Source organism: Nanorana parkeri, unplaced genomic scaffold, assembly GCF_000935625.1.
Source record: "Nanorana parkeri isolate BGI_ZX_2015 unplaced genomic scaffold, ASM93562v1 scaffold442, whole genome shotgun sequence".
NCBI classification, from domain to species: Eukaryota; Metazoa; Chordata; class Amphibia; order Anura; family Dicroglossidae; genus Nanorana; species Nanorana parkeri.
The window spans coordinates 1,134,539-1,155,474 of NW_017306710.1; the positions used below are offsets into that span (position 1 = coordinate 1,134,539).

General features: G+C 42.0%; 1 protein-coding gene across 1 annotated transcript in view; it reads left to right on the plus strand.

The window, feature by feature from the left end:
• Positions 1-20,936, plus strand: part of LOC108790058 (plexin-C1-like) — an 80,606-nt gene that overhangs the window by 5,211 nt on the left and 54,459 nt on the right. Inside the window, exons 2-4 of the mRNA XM_018560235.1 lie at positions 9,578-9,712; positions 12,058-12,180; positions 13,544-13,644. Coding sequence (XP_018415737.1) covers positions 9,578-9,712; positions 12,058-12,180; positions 13,544-13,644 — 359 coding nt within the window. The remainder of the gene's footprint in view (positions 1-9,577; positions 9,713-12,057; positions 12,181-13,543; positions 13,645-20,936) is intronic.

Consider the following 20,936-nt stretch of genomic DNA (forward strand, 5'->3'; position numbering starts at 1 on the left):
GGGGGGTTTAGATGCACTTTTAATATAGACTATAGTGAGGAACTAGTAAACATGACATTATTAACTGCTTTTGCAGCTGTATTAATATTTCCATCTAATTCAGTTTCTGACTAGCGAATTAGCAAATTAGCCTGGGTTTCAAAATCATTTTTGGCCATTTTCAAGGCAAATAAGGAATTTGCAAACAAAGGGCATGGGGAGCTGTGCACTGACATCAAACGAATATTTTCAATACAAATATACATATGATCAGAGAACACACACAACAAAAGATAATTTCTAAGATTCCTACTAAATGTAAAAGATAAAACTGTATTGCGTTAATAAATGACAAATATTTGTGAATTTTAAATTGCGCCTTTTTGCAAAATGGTAAAAAATGAAGGAATGCAAAACTGTATATAGGCAACTTATGCTAAAAGGTTAGCCTCAGACTTATGTGTTGTGCTATTGTCTGATCTGCAGTGCTGCTTGTGCACTGCCTTAGTGTGTGTTGCAATAAAATAAAGTAGGCATGCATTTAATCGCAATGCATTGTATTACAAAGCATGGCAATGTGTTGCACCACTTTCCCATGCACTGCCACACAGTTGAATTAATGTTATTTTAAAAATTAAAACAATGAAAAAAAATCAAACGCATACCGCATTATAGTGCACACTAGGGATGTTCAGATACCAGTGCCGATACTTGCCATTTTAATGGGGACTCCCAGGGTTGCAGCTGGGACCTGGCTCTGGCGCTCCACCACTGTCCTGAAATCATTAGTCTGTATTGTTTTAGAAAAACGGTCACATGACAATAAACAAAAATGTATCAGTACTTGTACTTGGAAAAATGGTATCGTTGCATCACTAATATATATTTATAAAAAAATAAATCATACATTAAAACAGGGATGGACAAGCTCTGTATGCTCCTTAAAAAATGACAGCTGCCTCCTAACTTTTGAGTTTTCCTCTAGTCTAGTCTTGGAGCTGGAAAAGTATCTGTACTTGTACCAAGTACGGTGCTTGGTATCTGAACATCCCTACTGCACACTGTTGCATGTGTTTGTTATGTGTGTGTGTGTGTTGGGGTGCTTTGTTTTTTTTAAACTTTTTTTTTTATGAATTCTCTATCATTATTTTTTTTCTTTTTGTACATTACCATCAGGGGGCTTTGGAGGCATACTGAGTAGGCATAGTATGTTTACTATCTCCCCATGTATGAATGGACAGGATGTGATATGTGCAGGGCTCATCCTACCCATTCATAGTGAATGTTTACTGTGTCCCCAGTCATGAATGAACAGGAAGTGATCTGTAGCACGAAGCCGACCGTTCTCCCTGCGAAATATATCACCTGGGCGGAGCCAGCCATAATGTCATGGCTGGCTCCGCCCAGTTGTTGTCCTTCAATGACAGCCCATGGTTCTCAAGGACACTGGGATGTCATTACATGTAAACAGTTGGACGGAGCTAGCAGTGATGTCACCGCTAGCTCCGCCCCATTGTTTATATTTTTGCGGCATCTGTCAGAATGCCATTCTGCTGCGGGAGTTCGTCGCGAGCAGACGGGTCAGTGGGCTTTGTTTTTTCTTCTTCTTTATTATTTCTATTTCTTTTTTTTCTTTTGTGTTTATTTTTATTTCGTCAAGTCGTTGTGGACAACGCTGGACGTCGTGATTGACCTTAGTATTACGTTGGTGGATCCATTTTTGTTTTTTAACCCCTTCATGACTGAGGCCCTTTTTTCAATTTTTGCACCCATGTTATATTCCACATTTTAGGCCTGAAAATGACGTAAAACCCCCCAACATTATATATTTTCTGAATGCCAAGACCCTATAGAATAAAATGGTGGTAGTTGAAAATTTTTATGTTGCGCAATATTAGCGCAACTCCTTATTAAACCCCAAAATTTAGTGATAAATTTAATTAAATGCCCCAAAACACAACAAATTACCCATATTTTAAATGAAATATAAAAGATGAGGTTACAACGAGTAAAACGATACCCAACATGCCCAGTTTACAGATTGCGTGCGACCGTGAAACGGCGAAAAACTGCAGTACCCCAAAAAGTCAATAAAAGACACTTTAAAAGCCCCCACAGGTCATCAATTTAGAAATACCCCAAAATACTGGCCCTAGGATTATTGCTCTCACTCCAGCGTGCGCGGCGATACCCAACATGTGTAGCGCGTTCGTCGTTTTCATGCGTAGGCGCACCCGACGCGTGTTTACGTGGCGACGCGCGTGCTCGCGGGGGCGGGGGACTTTTATATTTTTTTTTAATTATTATTAGATTTATTTTATTTCATTTTAATTTTAAAAACTGTTTTTTTTTTTTTTTTTACTTTACTTTGACTGCTATCACATGGGGGGGCTTGCAAGCCCCCCCATGTAATAGCAGATGGTGGTGACAGGTCCTCTTTAAGGTGATGCTGGGGGTCCAAAAGACCCTCAGTGTCACCTTTACACTGGAAATAAGCTATTGAAGTGCAGATCGCACTTCAATAGCTTATAGCTGGGCTGCAGGAGCCCAGAACTGACAGCCCAGGGACCGGAAGTGATGCAATCTGCATCGCTCCCGGTCCCATAGAACGGGGAGGGGATCGATGAACGGAAGTTCGTCGACCTCCTCCCCAGCTCCCCGCGGACACAAAGATCGCCGGTCCCGGGCCCGTAGGAGGGGCAACGGAGCCCGGGAAGCACGGCGGGGGTGTCCGGCGGGGGGGGCGGCCCCTTCTTCGGGACGCAGAAGCGATCTGGCGACAGGTAAGTCGCCAGGATCGCTTCTGTTGTAAAGCCGACAGTCGGCTCTACAAGTTTAAACAGAGTCCCGGCGGCAAAAGTCACCGGGAGTCTGTTTAAACAGCCCCGATGCTGGCGACGTACACTGTACGTCGTCAGTCACGAAGGGGTTAAATAAAAGACTTGTCAAAAACATGACTTTTGTGGGTTTTTTTCAATTAAAGGATTTTTTCGAAAGTGTGGCGTCTTTTTTAATATTTTACTTTAACCCTGTAGTGAATGGGTAGGGGTATAAGTACCCCTTACTCATTCACAAGGGGGAGGGGGCTCATCTGGGTGGCCCTTTATTAAATGTATACCCTGATTTGAATAAGCCCCCCTGCCCACACCCCCACAACCAACGCTCCAGGACTTGTGGGGAGGAGGCCCTTGTCCCCATCGGCACAGGGACAGGGTGCTTTTCTAGGGGCGACCCTGGAAAAGCACCCTCCCAGTGCCGAGGGCATGTGGCATGGAATTCTACCAGATCTAAAGGGCCTGGTATGATTTTTGTGGGGAACCCCACGCTTTTTTTTCTTTTCTTTTTTTTAAATGGAATCCCTCCTAACTTTCCTACCAAACCTTAAGGGTCTGGTATGGTTTGGAAGGGGGACCCCACATTGTTGTTTTTTTCTTTTCTTTCATTTTTTTATTATTTTCTTAACTTTTTAAAATTTTTTAAATATTTATTTAAATAGTTTTTTAAAAAAAAATTTCATTTGTTTACGTTTTTCTCTCTCAACCATTTGGCCTCTATGAGAATAGGGGCGAACGGCAGCAAGTGAGCTGCTGGAGCTGCGGCTCAGCCGATCCAGATGTTGGATCGGATGAGTCAAACTCTTACTGCACTGCAGAGCATGTTCGGCTGACCGAGTCGAAAAACGTCGTTCAGCACTGCTCTCTGTGCCCTCTGATCCCTTCTGTCTCTGCTCATGCAGGTGGGGGAGAGCAGTGGGGGTTAGAGGGGACATAGGAGGACATGCAGTGAAACAGATTGCCAAGGCCCCAGTGGGGAGGTTTAGAGGATTACATAGCACAATACAGCACAGTGAACATGGGGGGGTACATGCACTGAAAGGTAGCATAATATAGCACTGTTAACAATATATAGTATAGCAGAAACTGTTTTTCTCTGCAAATTGTGTGTAGCACTGTTTATAGTGACGCATATAGCACTATTCAGCACTGTATAGTATAGCAGCATCTATGTCTCCCTGCAAACACTCGGAGTAGGTAGGCAGACCTCACAAACACTGAAAAATGGCTGCTGGTAACCCTGACTTGTATAGGGAGGTGGCCGGCACATAAGAAAACCTATCGGACATTTGAAGCCACCTGAACACAGTTTAAAGGCCTGGAAATAAATGATTGGCAATTGGTTGCAATAGTGATAAAGGGTCACATTAGTTCACCATATTTCTAAACTGTGAACTACTTGACTTTAGGTCGAACTCATGTTAGACCCAAATCCATAGCTTGTCCTTATTTCTGACCTTTATTACCGTGTTTCCCCGAAAGTAAGACCTACCCCGAAAATAAGACCTAGCACTATCTTCGGGGATTTCTGTCATATAAGACCTACCCCGAAAATAAGACCTAGCACTATCTTCGGGGATTTCTGTCATATAAGACCTACCCCGAAAATAAGACCTAGCACTATCTTCGGGGATTTCTGTCATATAAGACCTACCCCGAAAATAAGACCTAGCACTATCTTCGGGGATTTCTGTCATATAAGACCTACCCCGAAAATAAGACCTAGCACTATCTTCGGGGATTTCTGTCATATAAGACCTACCCCGAAAATAAGACCTAGCACTATCTTCGGGGATTTCTGTCATATAAGACCTACCCCGAAAATAAGACCTAGTGTCTTATTTTGTGCAAAAAATAAAATAAGACACTGTCTTATTTTCGGGGAAACACGGTACCTACGTTTGTAGCTACATATCTGCATACATGTATAAATGTTGATTAGGTATCCCCTAGTTGTCTCAATTATCTCAATTTTTCATGGCCATATTTATCACCATTAATCTCTAAATTTGCTTACATATTTTCCAAACAGTCTATTTTTATTTTTAATGCATATGCTTTCTCTGGTCTGTATTATTTATTTGCTAAATCTCTACAGTGTTATGATAAAATGGTCTTAACAAGCAAAATGACCTTATGAGCACATTAGAAATACTCTCAAACAGGGCAGCCATCAGAAATTTGGGGGCCCCTTACACAGCTTTAGGCCGGGCTCCCCCCCCACCGCACCGCCACCACACTGAGCCGGTCACACTGTTATTATACATTTATATAGCTCTGGCATATACCGCAGTGCTGTAAGAAAACCCCGAGACAGTCACATCAATCTCTGTACAGAGGAGCTTACACTCTAATGCACTCTAAAAGGGCACCGGCAGTAGGGGGACTACAAATCCCAGCAATAAATTTATACACCAATGCAGAAGAGTATATGAATTTGGCTCAGAGCTTAGCGACCCGATGGACTCTGGGATTAGCGACCCGGTGGACGCAGGGATTAGCGACCCGATGGACGCAGGGATTAGCGACCCGATGGACGCAGGGATTAGCGTCCCGCTGGATGCAGGGCTTAGTGACCCACTGGACGCAGGGCTTAGTGACCCGCTGGACGCAGGGCTTAGTGACCCGCTGGACGCAGGGCTTAGTGATGCACTGGGTGCAGGGCTTATTGACCCGCTGGACGCAGGGCTTACCGACGCGCTGGACTCACCTGAGAGTGACCCTGCAGAGCCCACCATAGATGCTGCACAGCCCATCTGAGACTGTCTATAGTGGGCTCTGAAGGGGTTCTAAGGTAGGCTGGTCAGGGCTGCATCCCCCTCCCTCCTTCCTAGCTCCTCTTACCTGCACACCAGGCCTCCTCTGCCGCCGGACTGGCCGGAAGTGACGTCACGAGCAGCGTCGCTGATGGGGCCCCAGCTTGTCTCAAAGCCGCTGGAGCGGCAATGCTGGGGCCCTGCGCTGCTAGGGCCAGGCCTCTGCCGCCGCTGCAGGGGCCCGTCCGCCTCCTCGCTCTTCACCGTTGGCCGATACTCATGTAAGGGTCCCGGGCGGGCCCCCCAGGCTGCCCGGGCCCCTCACATGAGTATCGGCCGTACCCCCCTGATGGCTGCCCTGCTCTCAAAGATCTGCAGAAAACTGTATGTAACACTACGAGTAAAAAAAAATAAAAAAAATTATGCTTTATCACACAGCAGACAAAGCTTGGAATTAGGTTTTAAAATCAAGTGTTACATAACAGCAAATATTATTATTATTATTATACAGGATTTATATAGCGCCAACAGTTTGCACAGCGCTTTACAATATAAGGAATACATGACAATTACAATACAATTCAAGACAAGATGATAAATATAAGCATTAACATGTGTAATAACACTAGAAACCCACAATTTTTTTGTACATATTATTCATGCTGTGTGCAATGCCCAATACTACAGAATACATTTGCCACACAATGTAATGTAAGATAAGCTAGTGAGGGCAAAGAAAACATTCTGTGATCTACTAAATAAAGGAAATGAGAGAATATGGGGAATACCACTGATTATTTATTCTTCTAAAAATCAATGTTCAGCTTTAGTTTAGCCAAAACCTTTTGATAGTTTGGAAAACTTAGGAAAGGATTTAAATTTCGGAAGATGTTTTTAAGTATAAAAAGTAGTCTTATACGCCAGCAAATACAGTATGTTAGTTTCTATATTTGCTGTTATGTTACACTAGGTTTTAACACCTTTTTCCAAGCTAGGAAATAAAGCATAATTTTTATTTTGAAGATACACTTAAACAAATTGCTGTCCGTCTGTTTTACAAAATGGAGATACGGTAGTGATCCCAGGGCAGGAGGAGGTTTTAAAACAACGGAAGACCCAGAATCTGCACATAAGCTCACTACTTTCCTCCCCTTTGTCTCCTCACCCCTACATATGCCCTTTTGCCGTATGCCCTTTTTCCACCATCCTGTCAAACTGGTCCCACAAACTCTTGTTTGATCCACTCTTTTGGAGACCATTTTTGTGTTAGTTTTTGCTCTTTCAGGTGTTAGCCTCTAAATACAAATATTGTCTACAGCTTTTGCCTGGTTGCTTCTTCATTGCTGTGTTTTGTATGCATAGTCTTTAAAAAAAAGATATACCCACCCGAAGCCACCCGATGTGCAGCTGATTTCAGTTGGAATCAGCCGTACAAGCCTGAAGTGAATAGCCGAACAGCGTTCGGCTAACGTCCGCTTCGGGTCGGTTAGTCACTCGGCTGCCTACGGCAGCTTAGTGAATAGACCCCTTACCTGCTAAAAAAAAAAAACAATGGACAGTGGCCAGAGTTACCACAGTACTGGCTGTGGTCTTCAGACAATGCCTTGTATTTTTATCAATGAATAAGGAGTTCTCTGATTGGACAAGGGTACATTGCACCATGTGCAATCAGACAATGGGGTCTATTCACAAAGCTGCCGAGGGCAGCCGAGTGAATGACCGATCAGAAGTGAAGTGAGCCGAACACTGTTCAACGGCAGCTTTGTGAATAGACCCCAATGTCTTGAATTCATTGATACAAATTCTAGGCATACTCTCAATGATATGATATAAATATACTTACAGCTGTACATTGGTATAAGCTGGACCAATGTGAGTATGCAAAATACTGCATACCTGAGGTTCAGCTTTAATGTATCTACTGCACCATTACCAAGCTCTATGTTTTAATCCCCTCAGAAGTGTCACGTTTTTTAATTTCCAAAAGATTAGATAACCTTGTAAAGTATACTTTCCAAAAAAAGGGATCTTGCGGGGTTTTTCTGTACTGTCCTGGCATTTGTATTTGCTGTTTTATAACAAAAAGTTTTTTTCAATTTTCTGGGGGGTCTTTTGTACTTTATATAGTAAAAACCAAAAACAAAACCCCAGTGCATTTTAAATACCCCAAAATAAAAGCCTCATCTCTCTAAAAAAAATGATCTAAAATTAATTTGGATCCAGTGTTGCATGACCAAGCATTTGTCAGTCAAAGTATGAGAGCACTGAAAACTTAGAAATGGCCTGGACAGGAAGGTGGTTAATACGTTTTGCTGCTGTTGTTCCATTGCTGCCAAGTAGTCTGCTGTCAATGTTTGCCATATTGCTGGTTTTCAAAGAGGAACTTTATGCAGATATAGAAAGACAGTTGAAAGAGGAACTGTAATCTGTGCCAAAAAAAGAGCACGCAGAGGAAAAAGGACTAGTCACCAGTATTACATGTGGTCTCTCTAAAGCTAATGTTTTCTCCATTACTGGCCTACAATGCACTGTTTTGCACTGTCTCTAGGCAAAGGTGCCCATCTTAGTAGAGTACCATGGATTTACTTCCTCGTATTAGAGCTGTCTTCTAGTGACTGGTGATCTGATGACTGATGAGGTAATGATAAAGAAGCAGATGGGGAGATTCAAAAATCACAAATCCACAGAAGCACAAAATGAACCCGAAGCAGGGAGATACTTGAACTGCAGGTCCGGAGGCACAGATTCTTCTCCAACAATGAAACAGTTATAAGTACAGTAGAGAAATCACAAAATGTCACTCCATATCTCATGAGAGTACCAATCACAGGCAGCCATGCAGTAACACACCTTGCAGATCTACAGCTATGTGGATGTAGATTTAGGAGTGCCTAGGTACAGGTACATGCCAGGAAGTCTTTTGCAAGTAAATTTAAGGCAAAAACTAAATTCTTCTGGGTACCGCTTAGGGATAATTCCTTGATGTTCCCTACAAGATAGCAAATCTTCACTTTTTGAGTTCAGGTCAACATTAAAGAAGTTATGAATTAGTGAAATATCATTAAATGCATTTTAAATGCCCCTAACGTCAATTGTCTTGATAGCATTTTGTTATCCAATTCACAGATGGGCAAAAGTTTGTGCCAATGTTTATCAAATTGATATTTTTAGGAACAAAAATACATAAATAGATTTTAGTGCACACAAACACAATACAATACCCATTTTTTTTTTTAGAAAATATAAAAGATGGGGTAACCTCAAGTAAAAGGACACCAAACATTTCAAAACTTAACATTGTGCATGCCTATACAATGGTACTCAAAATTTTCCATAAAAGCTTTTATGGCTCATCATTTTAGAGTTAACATACAGGCCGGTACAAGTGATCAGGCGGCTCTTCAGCTCTAAAGCCCTCTGCCTGCTCTGCAGCAGCAGCTATGATCTTGGTATAACCAATTCAAGATCAGGACTTATATGTATGTCCTATGGTCCTGAAATTGTCAGAATCTATGGGTTAAAAACGCACAATCCTGCCTCAAAGAACCTCCTATACTTCTTTAGTGTGACAAGTGACATCACATTGCTCAGTTTTGAAGAGGCCCCATAGAATCAAAACGGAATCCTATTGTCGAGTGTTGTTGTGCTTCTGGAAAAATGTGACATATCACTTTGGTGTGAGCAGTATCTTATAATATTTCAAAGAATTGACGCTCCTGTCTACCATCTGTATGTGAAAGCACCTGTCGTGCCTGTGTCGAAGGTATCAGCAGCTCCCCATTACTAAAGCAATGTACCGACATTTGTTTGCATTATGAAATGAAATGAAACAGCTTGTTTTGTTTTGCTTGTTTTAGCAGTTTTGTGTCTTTAATATCATATACTGTATCATCTGCATAAGTTACTGTCCATATATAGGCTGACTTAAAAATCACGTCCTGCATTTACTTTTGGTGTTTATATGTTGCACCCCTCTGATTTATTTTTTCTGTATCTTGTTGTCTTTAGAAAACCTTTCCTAATCCTTTGCCAGTAAATTCTAAACCAACAATAAGCCATGGAGATTTGACTGCAGTATATGTGTTGGAAGTAAATACAACATTGGTTCTGTTTCTTGGAACTGGAAATGGACGGTTGCTGAAGGTGAATTATGAAGTTCACAATTACTATAAATATAACATTATTATATGTCTAAAGACATTATTTTATTCGTTTTTAATAGAAAGTATTAAAACCTCTTTCCGGTTTCGATTGCTTCTATTGCATCTGTATGCCTGTGGGAGGGTGGAGAAGGGGGGGTCCCTGTCTTTGTTTGTCCTGGTGCCTAATTGTCTTCTCTGGGATTCCTGTGAATTCTAACTGTGGTTGGTCCTTTAGGAGCTGGAGAGAAATTTGTCAGATGAACAGTGACTTTAGCCAATCAGCTGCAGTTTCTGTCCAGGTATTCTGGCAGCTGGCTGTCAGAATGCAATAGCTCTACGGGGAGATTCCTCCAGCCACGCTGTTTAGCATTGATTGGGGATTCGTGTGTTTTTCTCTTGTTCAGCCCGTATATGTCCAGTTTAAAGGGTAACTCCACTTTCCCTGGGGAATCTGGGGAAATGGAAGAGGGTAAAATTCCCCAGTGGGAACACAAATAGTAGTAAAAACCTGACAAATGTTCTAACCTTTCCTCACTCCATCCAAAATTTAAAAAATGGCTTTAGGTTAAAAATTAAAGATTAATTCAGATCAAACCAATATACATTGCCAAAGTATGTCTTTACATTTGTGCCCAAGCACTTACAGTCATCATGTTTCCAAATAGCTAGCTCAAACTCTCTCAGCTCAGATTCCCTGGACTTCCTGTCCAGTACTAGATCACAAGGGAGCAGTCTACAGCAGTGTCCATCTACTAGGGAAAAAGGAAGGAGGAGTGGGGAACAAGGCGCAGAGGAGAGGCTTGCCTTACTATGCCTGTGGGGTCTATTCACTAAGCTGCCGAAGGATCTAGCCATAGCTTCGTCTGATCCTTCGGCTAGCTTCGGCCTCAGGACCCCCTGCTGTACAGGATATTCACTATAGCCCGTACAGATCCCGAAGTATGCCGAGCGGCTGAGCCGAGGTGAAAGCCGTAGCTGGCCCAGTGGCCGGCCATTGGCCAGCCGACAGCCTGCTTCTGACCACTTGCAGAGAGATCAGCGTCCCTGGTTACCAGGTAACCAGGGACGCTGTCATTACACACTGACAACCCGTCCGGGCCGCTATGATATCACAGCGGCCTCTCCGTGTTCTCGGTGTGTAATGACAGATGGTGTTCCTGGTTACCTGGTAACCAGGAACGCCATCTATCATTACTCTCTCGGACGCTCTGGGAGTCTAATACGGCTCCCAGCCGCCCAGGAGAGAAACACTTTTTCCCAGAAAGGTTCACTCTGCTCGATCGATTCCTATTGGCTATTTCACTTTGCAATAGCCAATAGCAAACCAGCTATTGCACCGCCCACTGCTGCTGTCAATCAGCAGAGGGGGACCTGCAGTTCTCCATCAGGTGTTATTGGCTATTGCAAAGTGAAATAGCCAATAGGAATCTAGCTATGCATTCCTATGGTGTTTTTTGTTTTTTTTTACGGCAGCAGAACCGCCGGCCAATAGATAACAGTTGGGCGGAGCTAGCTGTTACTGCTAGCTCCGCACAATCGTTTTCTATTATGTCTTTCTACTTTTTAAACTGTTTTTCTATTCTGCTCGGTAGAGGGACCGAGCAGAACAGCCGAGCTCACTGCTGTTCGGCATCTATGAGAATAGGCTGAACAGCAGCGAGTAGCCTGACGGAGGCTGGAGTCAAACTCCTTCTGCACTTCTGCTCAGCATGTTCGGCCGACCCGAAGCCACGCGATGTACGGCTGATTTCAGCCCATATACGGCTGAATCAGCCATACAACCCTGAAGTGAATAGCCGAACAGCTTCACTTCACTTCGGGTCAGTTATTCACTCGGCTGCCGTCGGCAGCTTAGTGGATAGACCCCTGTGTGTTTGTGGCGACACACACAGCATATTAGCACACACAGGGTGGCTCCATAAGACCCTGCAAGGGAAAGGAGCCACCCTAAAGCAGGATTTCAGGGCCAGTGCTCAGGGAACCAGCTGATTCCACAGGAAACTAAAACTTTTAACATCAAGGAGCAGCGTCCATTGTACGTGATTTCATCAGCATTTAAAATAGCGAAATAACATTTGACTTTAATATTACTTTAACAGAAATTGATCAGCGTTGGTGGATACGTTTGTGCCCCATACACTGTATTATGTTTTTCCCAACCTGTTACAAGTAGTAAATCCAGTTATTGTAAATCTATTTATGTTAATGAATTAGGGCTAGTAATTATTAAAATTTCGATTAATTATAACGCACATACAGAGGGGGGTCTCACCAGAGCTTTGAGGGGGCCTCACCAGGGTAGCAGGGCTCTGTGGGGTCTAACCAGCCTTGTTAGAACAACAAGAGGGCGCAAAACTAGGTCAGCTGACACAAGTTCTACATGAGTTTAAGTCTGAAGCTGCAGTGTTCAAAACAATGCGCCTGGATCCTCTTGATGATAATTACCTGTATGTAGCTACTACGAATGAGGTTGGTATTTTCTACTTGCTACAGTTTTTTCATATATAAAATATAAATATTCAAGCTAACCCGCACTGCAGGTGTTTAGTGCTCGTTTTCATCTAGGTGCATCCTCCAGCCTGTCTCCTCCTTCGCTGTAGCGATGGTATGTCCTCCAGCGTCTTCACATCTTATACACTGTGTATAACAAGTGATGACTCAGGGACTGCAGACTGCTGAAGCACACGGGGAGAGAGGCTCCATGGACTGTTCTAACAGCCAGCCATCTCCAAGGATCTGATGAGTATAACTTTATTTTTGCACCTAGACAAAAACAAGCACTTAAAGTAGTATTAAACGCTCAAGCTTTTGTCAATAATGAATCCAGGTCAAATATACATTGCCCAGGAAAGCATTTCTTAAAATTTTTGCTCAAGCACTTACAGTCATCATGTTTCCAAACAGCGCCAACTTTTTCAGCTCTGCTTCCCTTAATTTCTTGTCCAGTTCAAGATCACAAGGGAGAGCGCAGTCTCCAGCAACTATCCATTGGAGAAGGGAGGAAAAGAGCAGTGGCCTTGCTGTGCCTGTGTGTTTGCAGAGACGCACACAGCTTACTAGCACACACAAGGGTGTCTCTGCAGGACTTTGCAAGGGAGAGGAGTCACCCAAAAACAGGATGTCATGGCCGGTACACAGGAAACCAGCTCATTCTGCGATAAGCTAAAACTTTTAAACCTCAAGAAGCAGCATCCATTGTAATTGATTTAATCACCATTTGAAGTACTGTAGCTTATATAACATTTGACATTAATACCACTTTAAGCCTTGCAATGCTGGGGTAGTCCCACTGCAAGGGTTAAGAATATGTATGCCCGGCATTCTGCCTTAAGCTTTTGAGACTAACAGGGTTATTCACAAAAGGGTGGAGAGTTTGGGGAAGGCAGGAGAAGTGACCAATCTAGGACAATATACCTTATCTAGAAAGTGAGATGAATTGGAGAATTTTTCCAAATCAACTATAACATTCACTTCCCGATCTAGTGAGCCGATGTGTGACAGTGTAATTGTCACACATCAGCTCGAACTATGAGGATGAGTGATTTTAACTCACCTCATAGTTCTCCTTTAATGGTAATAAAGATTGCAGAATGTTTTGAAACTGGTCGCAAATTATATTAGATTAGTATGTATTATATTATTGGATGGCTTGTTCTTTAGCATGTAAGTTATCAATGTGTTTTACATGGCAGTAATGTTTTCAATTAATTTATATTTTTGTAATGCAATCATATATTGTTAGGTTGTATATGTGTAGATTATGGATAAATAAAATGCCATTCCTTTATATGTTTTATTTGTAGCATACTAAAAATATGATTTGTTTACCTAGATAAAACGGGTGAGAGTTGCAAAATGTGAACAATATCAGTCGTGCAATGAATGCTTGGCTTCAGCTGATCCGCACTGTGGGTGGTGCCTAATAAATAACAGGTTTGATATTTGGGATTTGTTTTAAAAATAATCGTGTGCAGAAAGCTTAAAAGTAAAACAAATATAAGGTCAGTCATACATAGCCAGACCTCTTTTCTATTTTGATAAAGTATTGGACTTGTACCCATTTATGTTACAATTGCTGCCAATTGCTTTAACCCTGCTTACAAAATTTACTGTGCTTTATAATAAAAAAAATTATTTTTATAGGAAAAAAAGAACAATTTTAGGATGTGTGTACATGGTCATTTGATTATATACTGCTTACAGAACTGCTTTGATTACAGAACTGCTTTTCTCACAATCTAAATCAATGGTTGAAGCAGCTTAGAAACAGAAATCAAATGCCAGCTGAATGCGTGTTAATGTATGCTGCATTTGGCCATCTACGCAAGCCCTTTGGGATACATTACAGTCAAGTAGAACAGTAGAAAGGCATCATGGCACACTCACAAACCAGCATGTAAAACAACTTGTCTCACCACTAAGGACAATGACAGAGGTTTGGATACACGTCTTCTGCAAAGGATGTGTAAGCCGCACTGCCGCGCCAAGGCACCTCTTATAGTGCGGTCCTAACTCTAAACTATGAGAGTCTCCATCTTGGAGCACATGGGGGCAGACAGTCAAGGACACATACATAGCATGGCAATACATAGAGAGCACACATTCTGGTTTTGTTTTTCATGCTTACCTTGTCTGACCACCCACTGTGCAGAACTTTCTAGTTGTCAATGACTTTGTGTCCTGAGAACATTAGCCTGCTTGGAATTCAAAGTTATGTTCTTTGATTGGTCAAAATAAAATATGGCACAACTGTTCTCTACCCACACTATAGTCTCTTTCAGTGGTGTCCACCTTAAAAGGGCCCATGGGTGACATTTACATTGGGCCACATCTAAATTGAATCCTTATTATGCTCCATACTGGCTGTACAAGGGGCTTCTGGTAGGTAAGGTTTTGCCAAAATGTGTCCCCAATACAAATTTGTTTCTGAAATGTTTCTCATTTGTAAAAACATTTCAATTGTTGTTACGAAGTCTTTATTATATTGGCATAACAAAACAGGAATGCAAGTTTAAAAATGTACATACAAAAAAAAATAAGAGAAAAAATATTACGGGAACAATAAGATTAGGGAGTCCATTAAAACTCAATAGGGCTAAGTGCTAATAATTATCTAAAATATATAAATATATAAAAAACAATTATTTTTTTTACACACAATATTAATTCATGAATGAAAGCCACAGCAGTAGCTTTCCTTCATATATTAATGCCCAGCAGGACCAATCTGTCAAAATTGCAGACCAGATTGTATTACCAACTGCTATCTACAGTTACATACCGTAGTTACATAGTTAGTCAGGTTGAAAAAAGACACAAGTCCATCGAGTTCAACCTATAGAGATATGAAAGAAAAGAAAAAAGAAGAAAAGCCTAAACAGAACACTATGCCCACAATTACCCACTGTTGATTCAGAGGAAGGCAAAAAAAACCCTATAAAGCATTGTTCAATTTGCTCCAACAGGGTAAAAAATTGATTTCCTGATCCCATAAGGTAATCGGATATTCCCTGGATCAACAATATCTGATGCTTAATATACCTATAAGAACTCAATATCCAGTAATATTCTGTGCATTTAGGAATACATCCAGATTTGTTTTAAACAATAAACTGAGCTGGCTAAAACTACCGTATATACTCGAGTATAAGCCGACCCGAATATAAGCCGAGGTACCAAATTTCCCAAATAGATGTACAATCACACAGTGCATTCAGATCTGCTTGTAGGTTGGAGACATCCTTTAAGGACTGTATTCCAACTACATAATGTGGTGTCATCTGCAAACACAGAAATAGTACTTTTAATCTCCAATTCTATGTCATTTAGAAATATGTTAAACAGTAAGGGGCCCAACACTGAACCTTGGGGGACACCACTAACAACCTCAGACCATTCAGAGTACGAATCATTGATCACCACTCTCTGAATACAGTCTTTAAGCCAGTTTTCTATCCAATTACAGTGTGCATACTTTATACCTACGGACCTTAACTTAAACATTAGCCGCCTGTGGGGAACTGTGTCAAACGCTTTTGCAAAGTCCAAGTATACTATATCCACAGCCATTCCTCTGTCCAATGTATTACTCACTTCCTCATAAAAAGAAAGTAGGTTTGTTTGACAATTTCTGTCTTTTGTGAATCCGTGCTGACTATCTCTTATGATATTATTTTCAAGCAAAAACAAGTGCATGTGATCCTTCATCAAACTTTCAAGTTTTTCAAACTTTCTTTCCAACTATTGAAGTTAAACTTGCAGGTCTGTAATTACTTGGTAAAGACTTTGATCTCTTTTTAAATATAGGCACCACATTGGCCTTGCGCCAATCCATCGGTACCAAGCCAGTCATTAGAGAGTTTCTAAAAATTAGATACAATGGCTTTGAAATTACACAGCTCAATTATTTGAGGACACGTGGGTGTAAGCCATCCAGTCCAGGTGTTTTGTTCACCTTAATTTTGACTAACTGTTTCTGTACTATATCAATAGTCAGCCTAATCAATGGTTAAAATTGCCATTTCTATGTCTCATCTTTCTTGGAGCTATTTGTTATCTCCTTTCTCACAAAAAATGTATAATTGTACAATTGCTTTGTGGTTCAGTAGATGCTATGGCACTGCTATCCCCATTATGGACCTGAGTTACATCCTGTTCCTTGGTGTGCACAGAGCTGAAGAAAGTATTTAATAGATTTTCCTTCTCTTTGTCCCCAGTTACCAACTCCGAGTTATCTTTTAAGGAGCCAACATGCTCAGACATGATTTTTCTACTAATCTCTGCATTGTTTGAGATTACCAGATCCAGCAGAGCATCATTTCTAGTGGTGGCTTCTACAAACTGTACCATAAAATTGTCATGTAATAAGTTTATAAATGTCTGCCCTTTTACTGTTCCAGCAGTGCCATTATGCCAGTCAATGTCAGGATAGTTAAAATCTCCCATTAATACTATACTGTCCCCGCCCTTGTAGCCATTTCTATTTGTTTAAGGAGCTGAGTCTCTATCTCTTCATTAACACTGGGGGGCCTGTAACAAACTCCAACGATTACCTTTGCGTTATGCATACCAGTATACAGTATCCACCCATAACGCCTCAGCACCATCACACTCACCATCACTAAAGTCCTCTTTTGCAATCACTTTAGATCACTTCTCACATAGATTCAAACACCACCACCTTTTCGTTTTACCCGGTCTCTCTGAAAGAGAGCATAGCCAGGAATATTAACAGCCCAATCATGAGAAGAACCAAGCCGAGATTCAGCAATACCAATTATATAATAGTTCTCTGCGTGCACCAAAGATTCCAATTCTCCCATTGTACTGTGCAGACCTCTGGTATTGGTGAACAAACAATTCAAGCCATTTTTACATTTTTCACTTGTAATTGCTGTATCTTTTATTGTAGTACAATTTGTACTATCATCTCCAATGTTTGCAACAAGGGAATCTCCTTATCCAGTTTGATTTCCATCCCCTCATTTTCCCCTATTCCGCCCTCCATTATAGTCTGACCCCTGTATGACATATCTGAACCATTACATTCCTACTACACACTACATTACAGTGCATTTTAGTTGCATGTGCACCTCTATTTTAGTAAAAATAAATAACATTTTTATTTAAACATAATATATCACATTGAAAATGTAACCATGGATGATTCCTTGATTGAGGTGAATAGATCCTTGCAAACAATTGGCTATGACAATGAGATAATGATGGTCAGTGACAGATACTTGGAATAAATAGAGATGATTATCAGATACAAGAAAATCCTTACTGGAAGAGCCATGCATGTAAATACAAAAGAGATACACTGATTTAGAGCAATCTAAAGGGACAGAAACCTTCCAGAAAATGGATACAAAATTTAATATCACCTTAAATACTCCGGAGGATGTGATCATGCAGAATAAGGGAACAAAATATCTTAGAGACAAAGAATATTCCAAAGAAATTAAAGTATATCATTGGAATTATTATGGCCAAAGAAGGTTTACACCCAGTGTGGGTCTGAGATTCAAAAAGGCTCCATTTTTCATAATACTCCTATTGCTACTGGCAAAAGAGTCAGCTTTCCAGAAAGAGAAACTTCTTTTTATTTCAGCCTTACCATCCAATTCTCAATTAGGAATAACTGACAGAAAAGGGAAGTTAGTGGACATATTTTCTGATAATGCAGAACAAAATGAGATTAAAAAAAAGTTACCACATCAAAAATACAATTACAAGAAAAGAAAGGGCAAAAAATGAGATGGGTGGCTATAGAATGAGGAGGAACAGAACAGTTAAGTAATGTTTTACAAAACATGAATCTCTCAGAATTTGAACTCGCCCAACCACAAATTCCTTTTTTATTACATGGTGACTTTGGCACTCAGTTTAATTCAGTCATCACTTTAGTTGATGTAAATAATTTTGTTTGCACAAAAGGCAAATAAATAGGCTATTTACTATGCACGGGAATTTTAACATTGCATGGGGAATTTTCCTTTAGCTTAGTGAGAGTGGTGAAATTTCGCTTTGCAACCAATACCAAATCACATGCAAGGAAACTAAAACAAAACAGTATTTTTTCTTGCACATGATTGGATGATGGAAGTGAGCAGAGCTTTACCTCATTCACTAAGTTAAGGGGAAACTTCCCATGTAAATTGCAAATTCCCTTGCAAAGTGAACCGACTATTTGCCTTTAGCAAATCAACTCCAAAAATATAATTTGGATGCCATAGGTTATCGTAGATTAAAAAAAATCGACAGATTAAACATTGATAGATTTAAAAAAAACAATATTTGTCTGAGTGGCAAGTCCACTGCCTCTTTTAAAAATGATTTAGGGAATATTAATAATTTGCCATTTTTCATAGGCATTCAGGTCTCAGGTGGTTGTGCAGCATCTCAGGTGGCCTTTGTGAGCCCTCAGGTGGGCTGTGCGCGCTCTAATTGGCTGTGTGTGGTCTCATGTGGGCTATGCGGATTCTCAGGTGGGCTGTGCAGGGTCTTGGGAGGGCTGTGTTGGGTCTCACCAGTCAACAGGGCTGTGTGTGATGTCCCCAGGGCTGTGTAGTCTCTCACCAGGGTTGTGTATGTTCTAACCAGGGCTGTGTGCAGTGTCAATAGGGCTGTGTGCAGTGTCATCAAGGCTGTGGGATCCCACCAAGGCTGTGGGTTCTCACCGGGGCTGTGTGCGGTGTCACCAAGGCTGTGGGGTCTCACTAGGGCTGTGTGGGGTGTCACTGGGGCTGTGGGGTTTCACCAGGGCTGTGTGCAGTGTCACTAAGGCTGTGCGGTCTCACCAGGGCTGTGTGCGGTGTCACCAGGGCTGTGGGATCTCCCCAGGGCTGTGTGCGGTGTCACCAAGGCTGTGGGGTCTCCCCAGGGCAGGGTTGTGTGGAATTTCCCCAGGTCTGTGTGGTGTCTCACCAGGTCTGTGGGGTCTCATCAGGGCTGTGCAGGCAGCGGGGTTTCCCAATGTTGGTACAGGCGGCGGGGACTCCCCATGGCAGATGCGGGAAGATGAAGAAGTAGGAAGAGATGTGCGGATCGGCGCTGTAAGCACTGATATCGGTATCGATTGCAATACCGGTAATGGCAGGTGGGGCTCTGCCTCACTGGTTTGGGGGTGACGTTTTTTGCCACCCACTTGGAAAGTGCTGCCCAAGGCAAATGCCATGTTTGCCTAGCGGCAGATACACCCCTGGTTACGCACATTGCAAGGACATGCCTGCTGACCTAATTTTGTTTCCTTTGACGGCCTGTTGTACAGATCTAGTCTATATGATGGATGGGAGAATAACTGTAATAAATGTAGTTATTTGAAAAGCCTTCTGTCCTGTCTAGAGGTACCATGAGGGCTTGATTGGTAGTATTGTTCAAATGGTACATGTGTATAATACACAGATTAAGTCAAATTGATGGAATACTATATAAAACATGAATTAGGATGCACTGCATTGGCTGTTTTAGGACAGTTGCAGTGTTCCAGGATTACACCAGCAAATCACTGATTTAGTTTTCTTATGGCTTAGATTTACTGTTTACTAAAACTGTCCCATGTGACATGATGATACTGTGATTGTTGTCACATCTGATGTCTCACAATTACTTCTAACCATTACAGGAGAACTATGAGGTGAGTGCTTTTCACTCATCCTCATAGTTCTAGCCGACCTGTGACAATGAAACTGTCACAGGTCGGCTCAGTAGATCGCAGACATCCCAACTCTCCCGGACGCTCTGGGAGTCTCCCGCTATTATATATAGGAGAAACTCTTCCTCCCAGAAAGGTTTAATCTGCTCAATCGAGCAGATTAAACCTTTCCCTGTGATCATTTTTTTTCTTTTCTGACATCGGGAGCCGCGGCCCGATTACTCTGACGACTGCAACTGGAAGAATACTAAAAAATAAATTAAAAAAAGCCCTGCTATTGCTTCCTGTGCTATCTGCTATCATTTCCGGGGGGTGCTCTCGCCCAGCGCCCCCCAAACCCCCGTCTGCGGATGGGGGGTTGGAAAGGGCACCTCCCTGAAATGAGAGGGACACCTCCCTGAAATTGCTTCTTTCAGGTTGGGATCCCTGAGATCGGGAAGTGAGCGAACACATACCGGCGTTCGCTCACTTCTCGATCCTGTCACAGAGCCGTGACAGGGGGAGGGGCTGGATTCCCCCCTCCCCGCTCCGATCCTCCAGCTCTGACTGGCGCAACGGACAGGGGAGGGGGCGGGTACAGCTGGGTATCTGCTTCTAGATAGGCATAGCCAGCTGTCACTCACGCAGCTGGGCGGATCCAGACATAATTGTAGGGATCCGTTTCAGCTGTGCCGTCTCAGTATACCGCGAGCTGTAGCTCGCGGTATACTGAGCTTAGGGTGACGGGAGGACGCTAGTTTGTGTGCTCCTGTTACCCTTCGGAGAACTATGGGGAAAAGCCCTAACCCCATAGTTCTCCTTTAAACTATCTATTATCATAAGCAAAACTTAGTTGAGGTGGCACCATTAGTGGACAGTGGACTCCCCCTGAATTGGTTTTCATCAGATTAAAGAATATCTTAACCCCCCAAAATGTAATATATTAGAACTTATTAGTCCTTAGATGTGGTAGCTGCATTAGTTTTCCTTTTCAAGCTTTGTTTCCCTTTATTTTCACCTGGTAAACTTGCAAATAACTCACTTGCTGTACCTTCATGTTTACAAGTCCCCCCCCCCCCCCTCCCCCTGT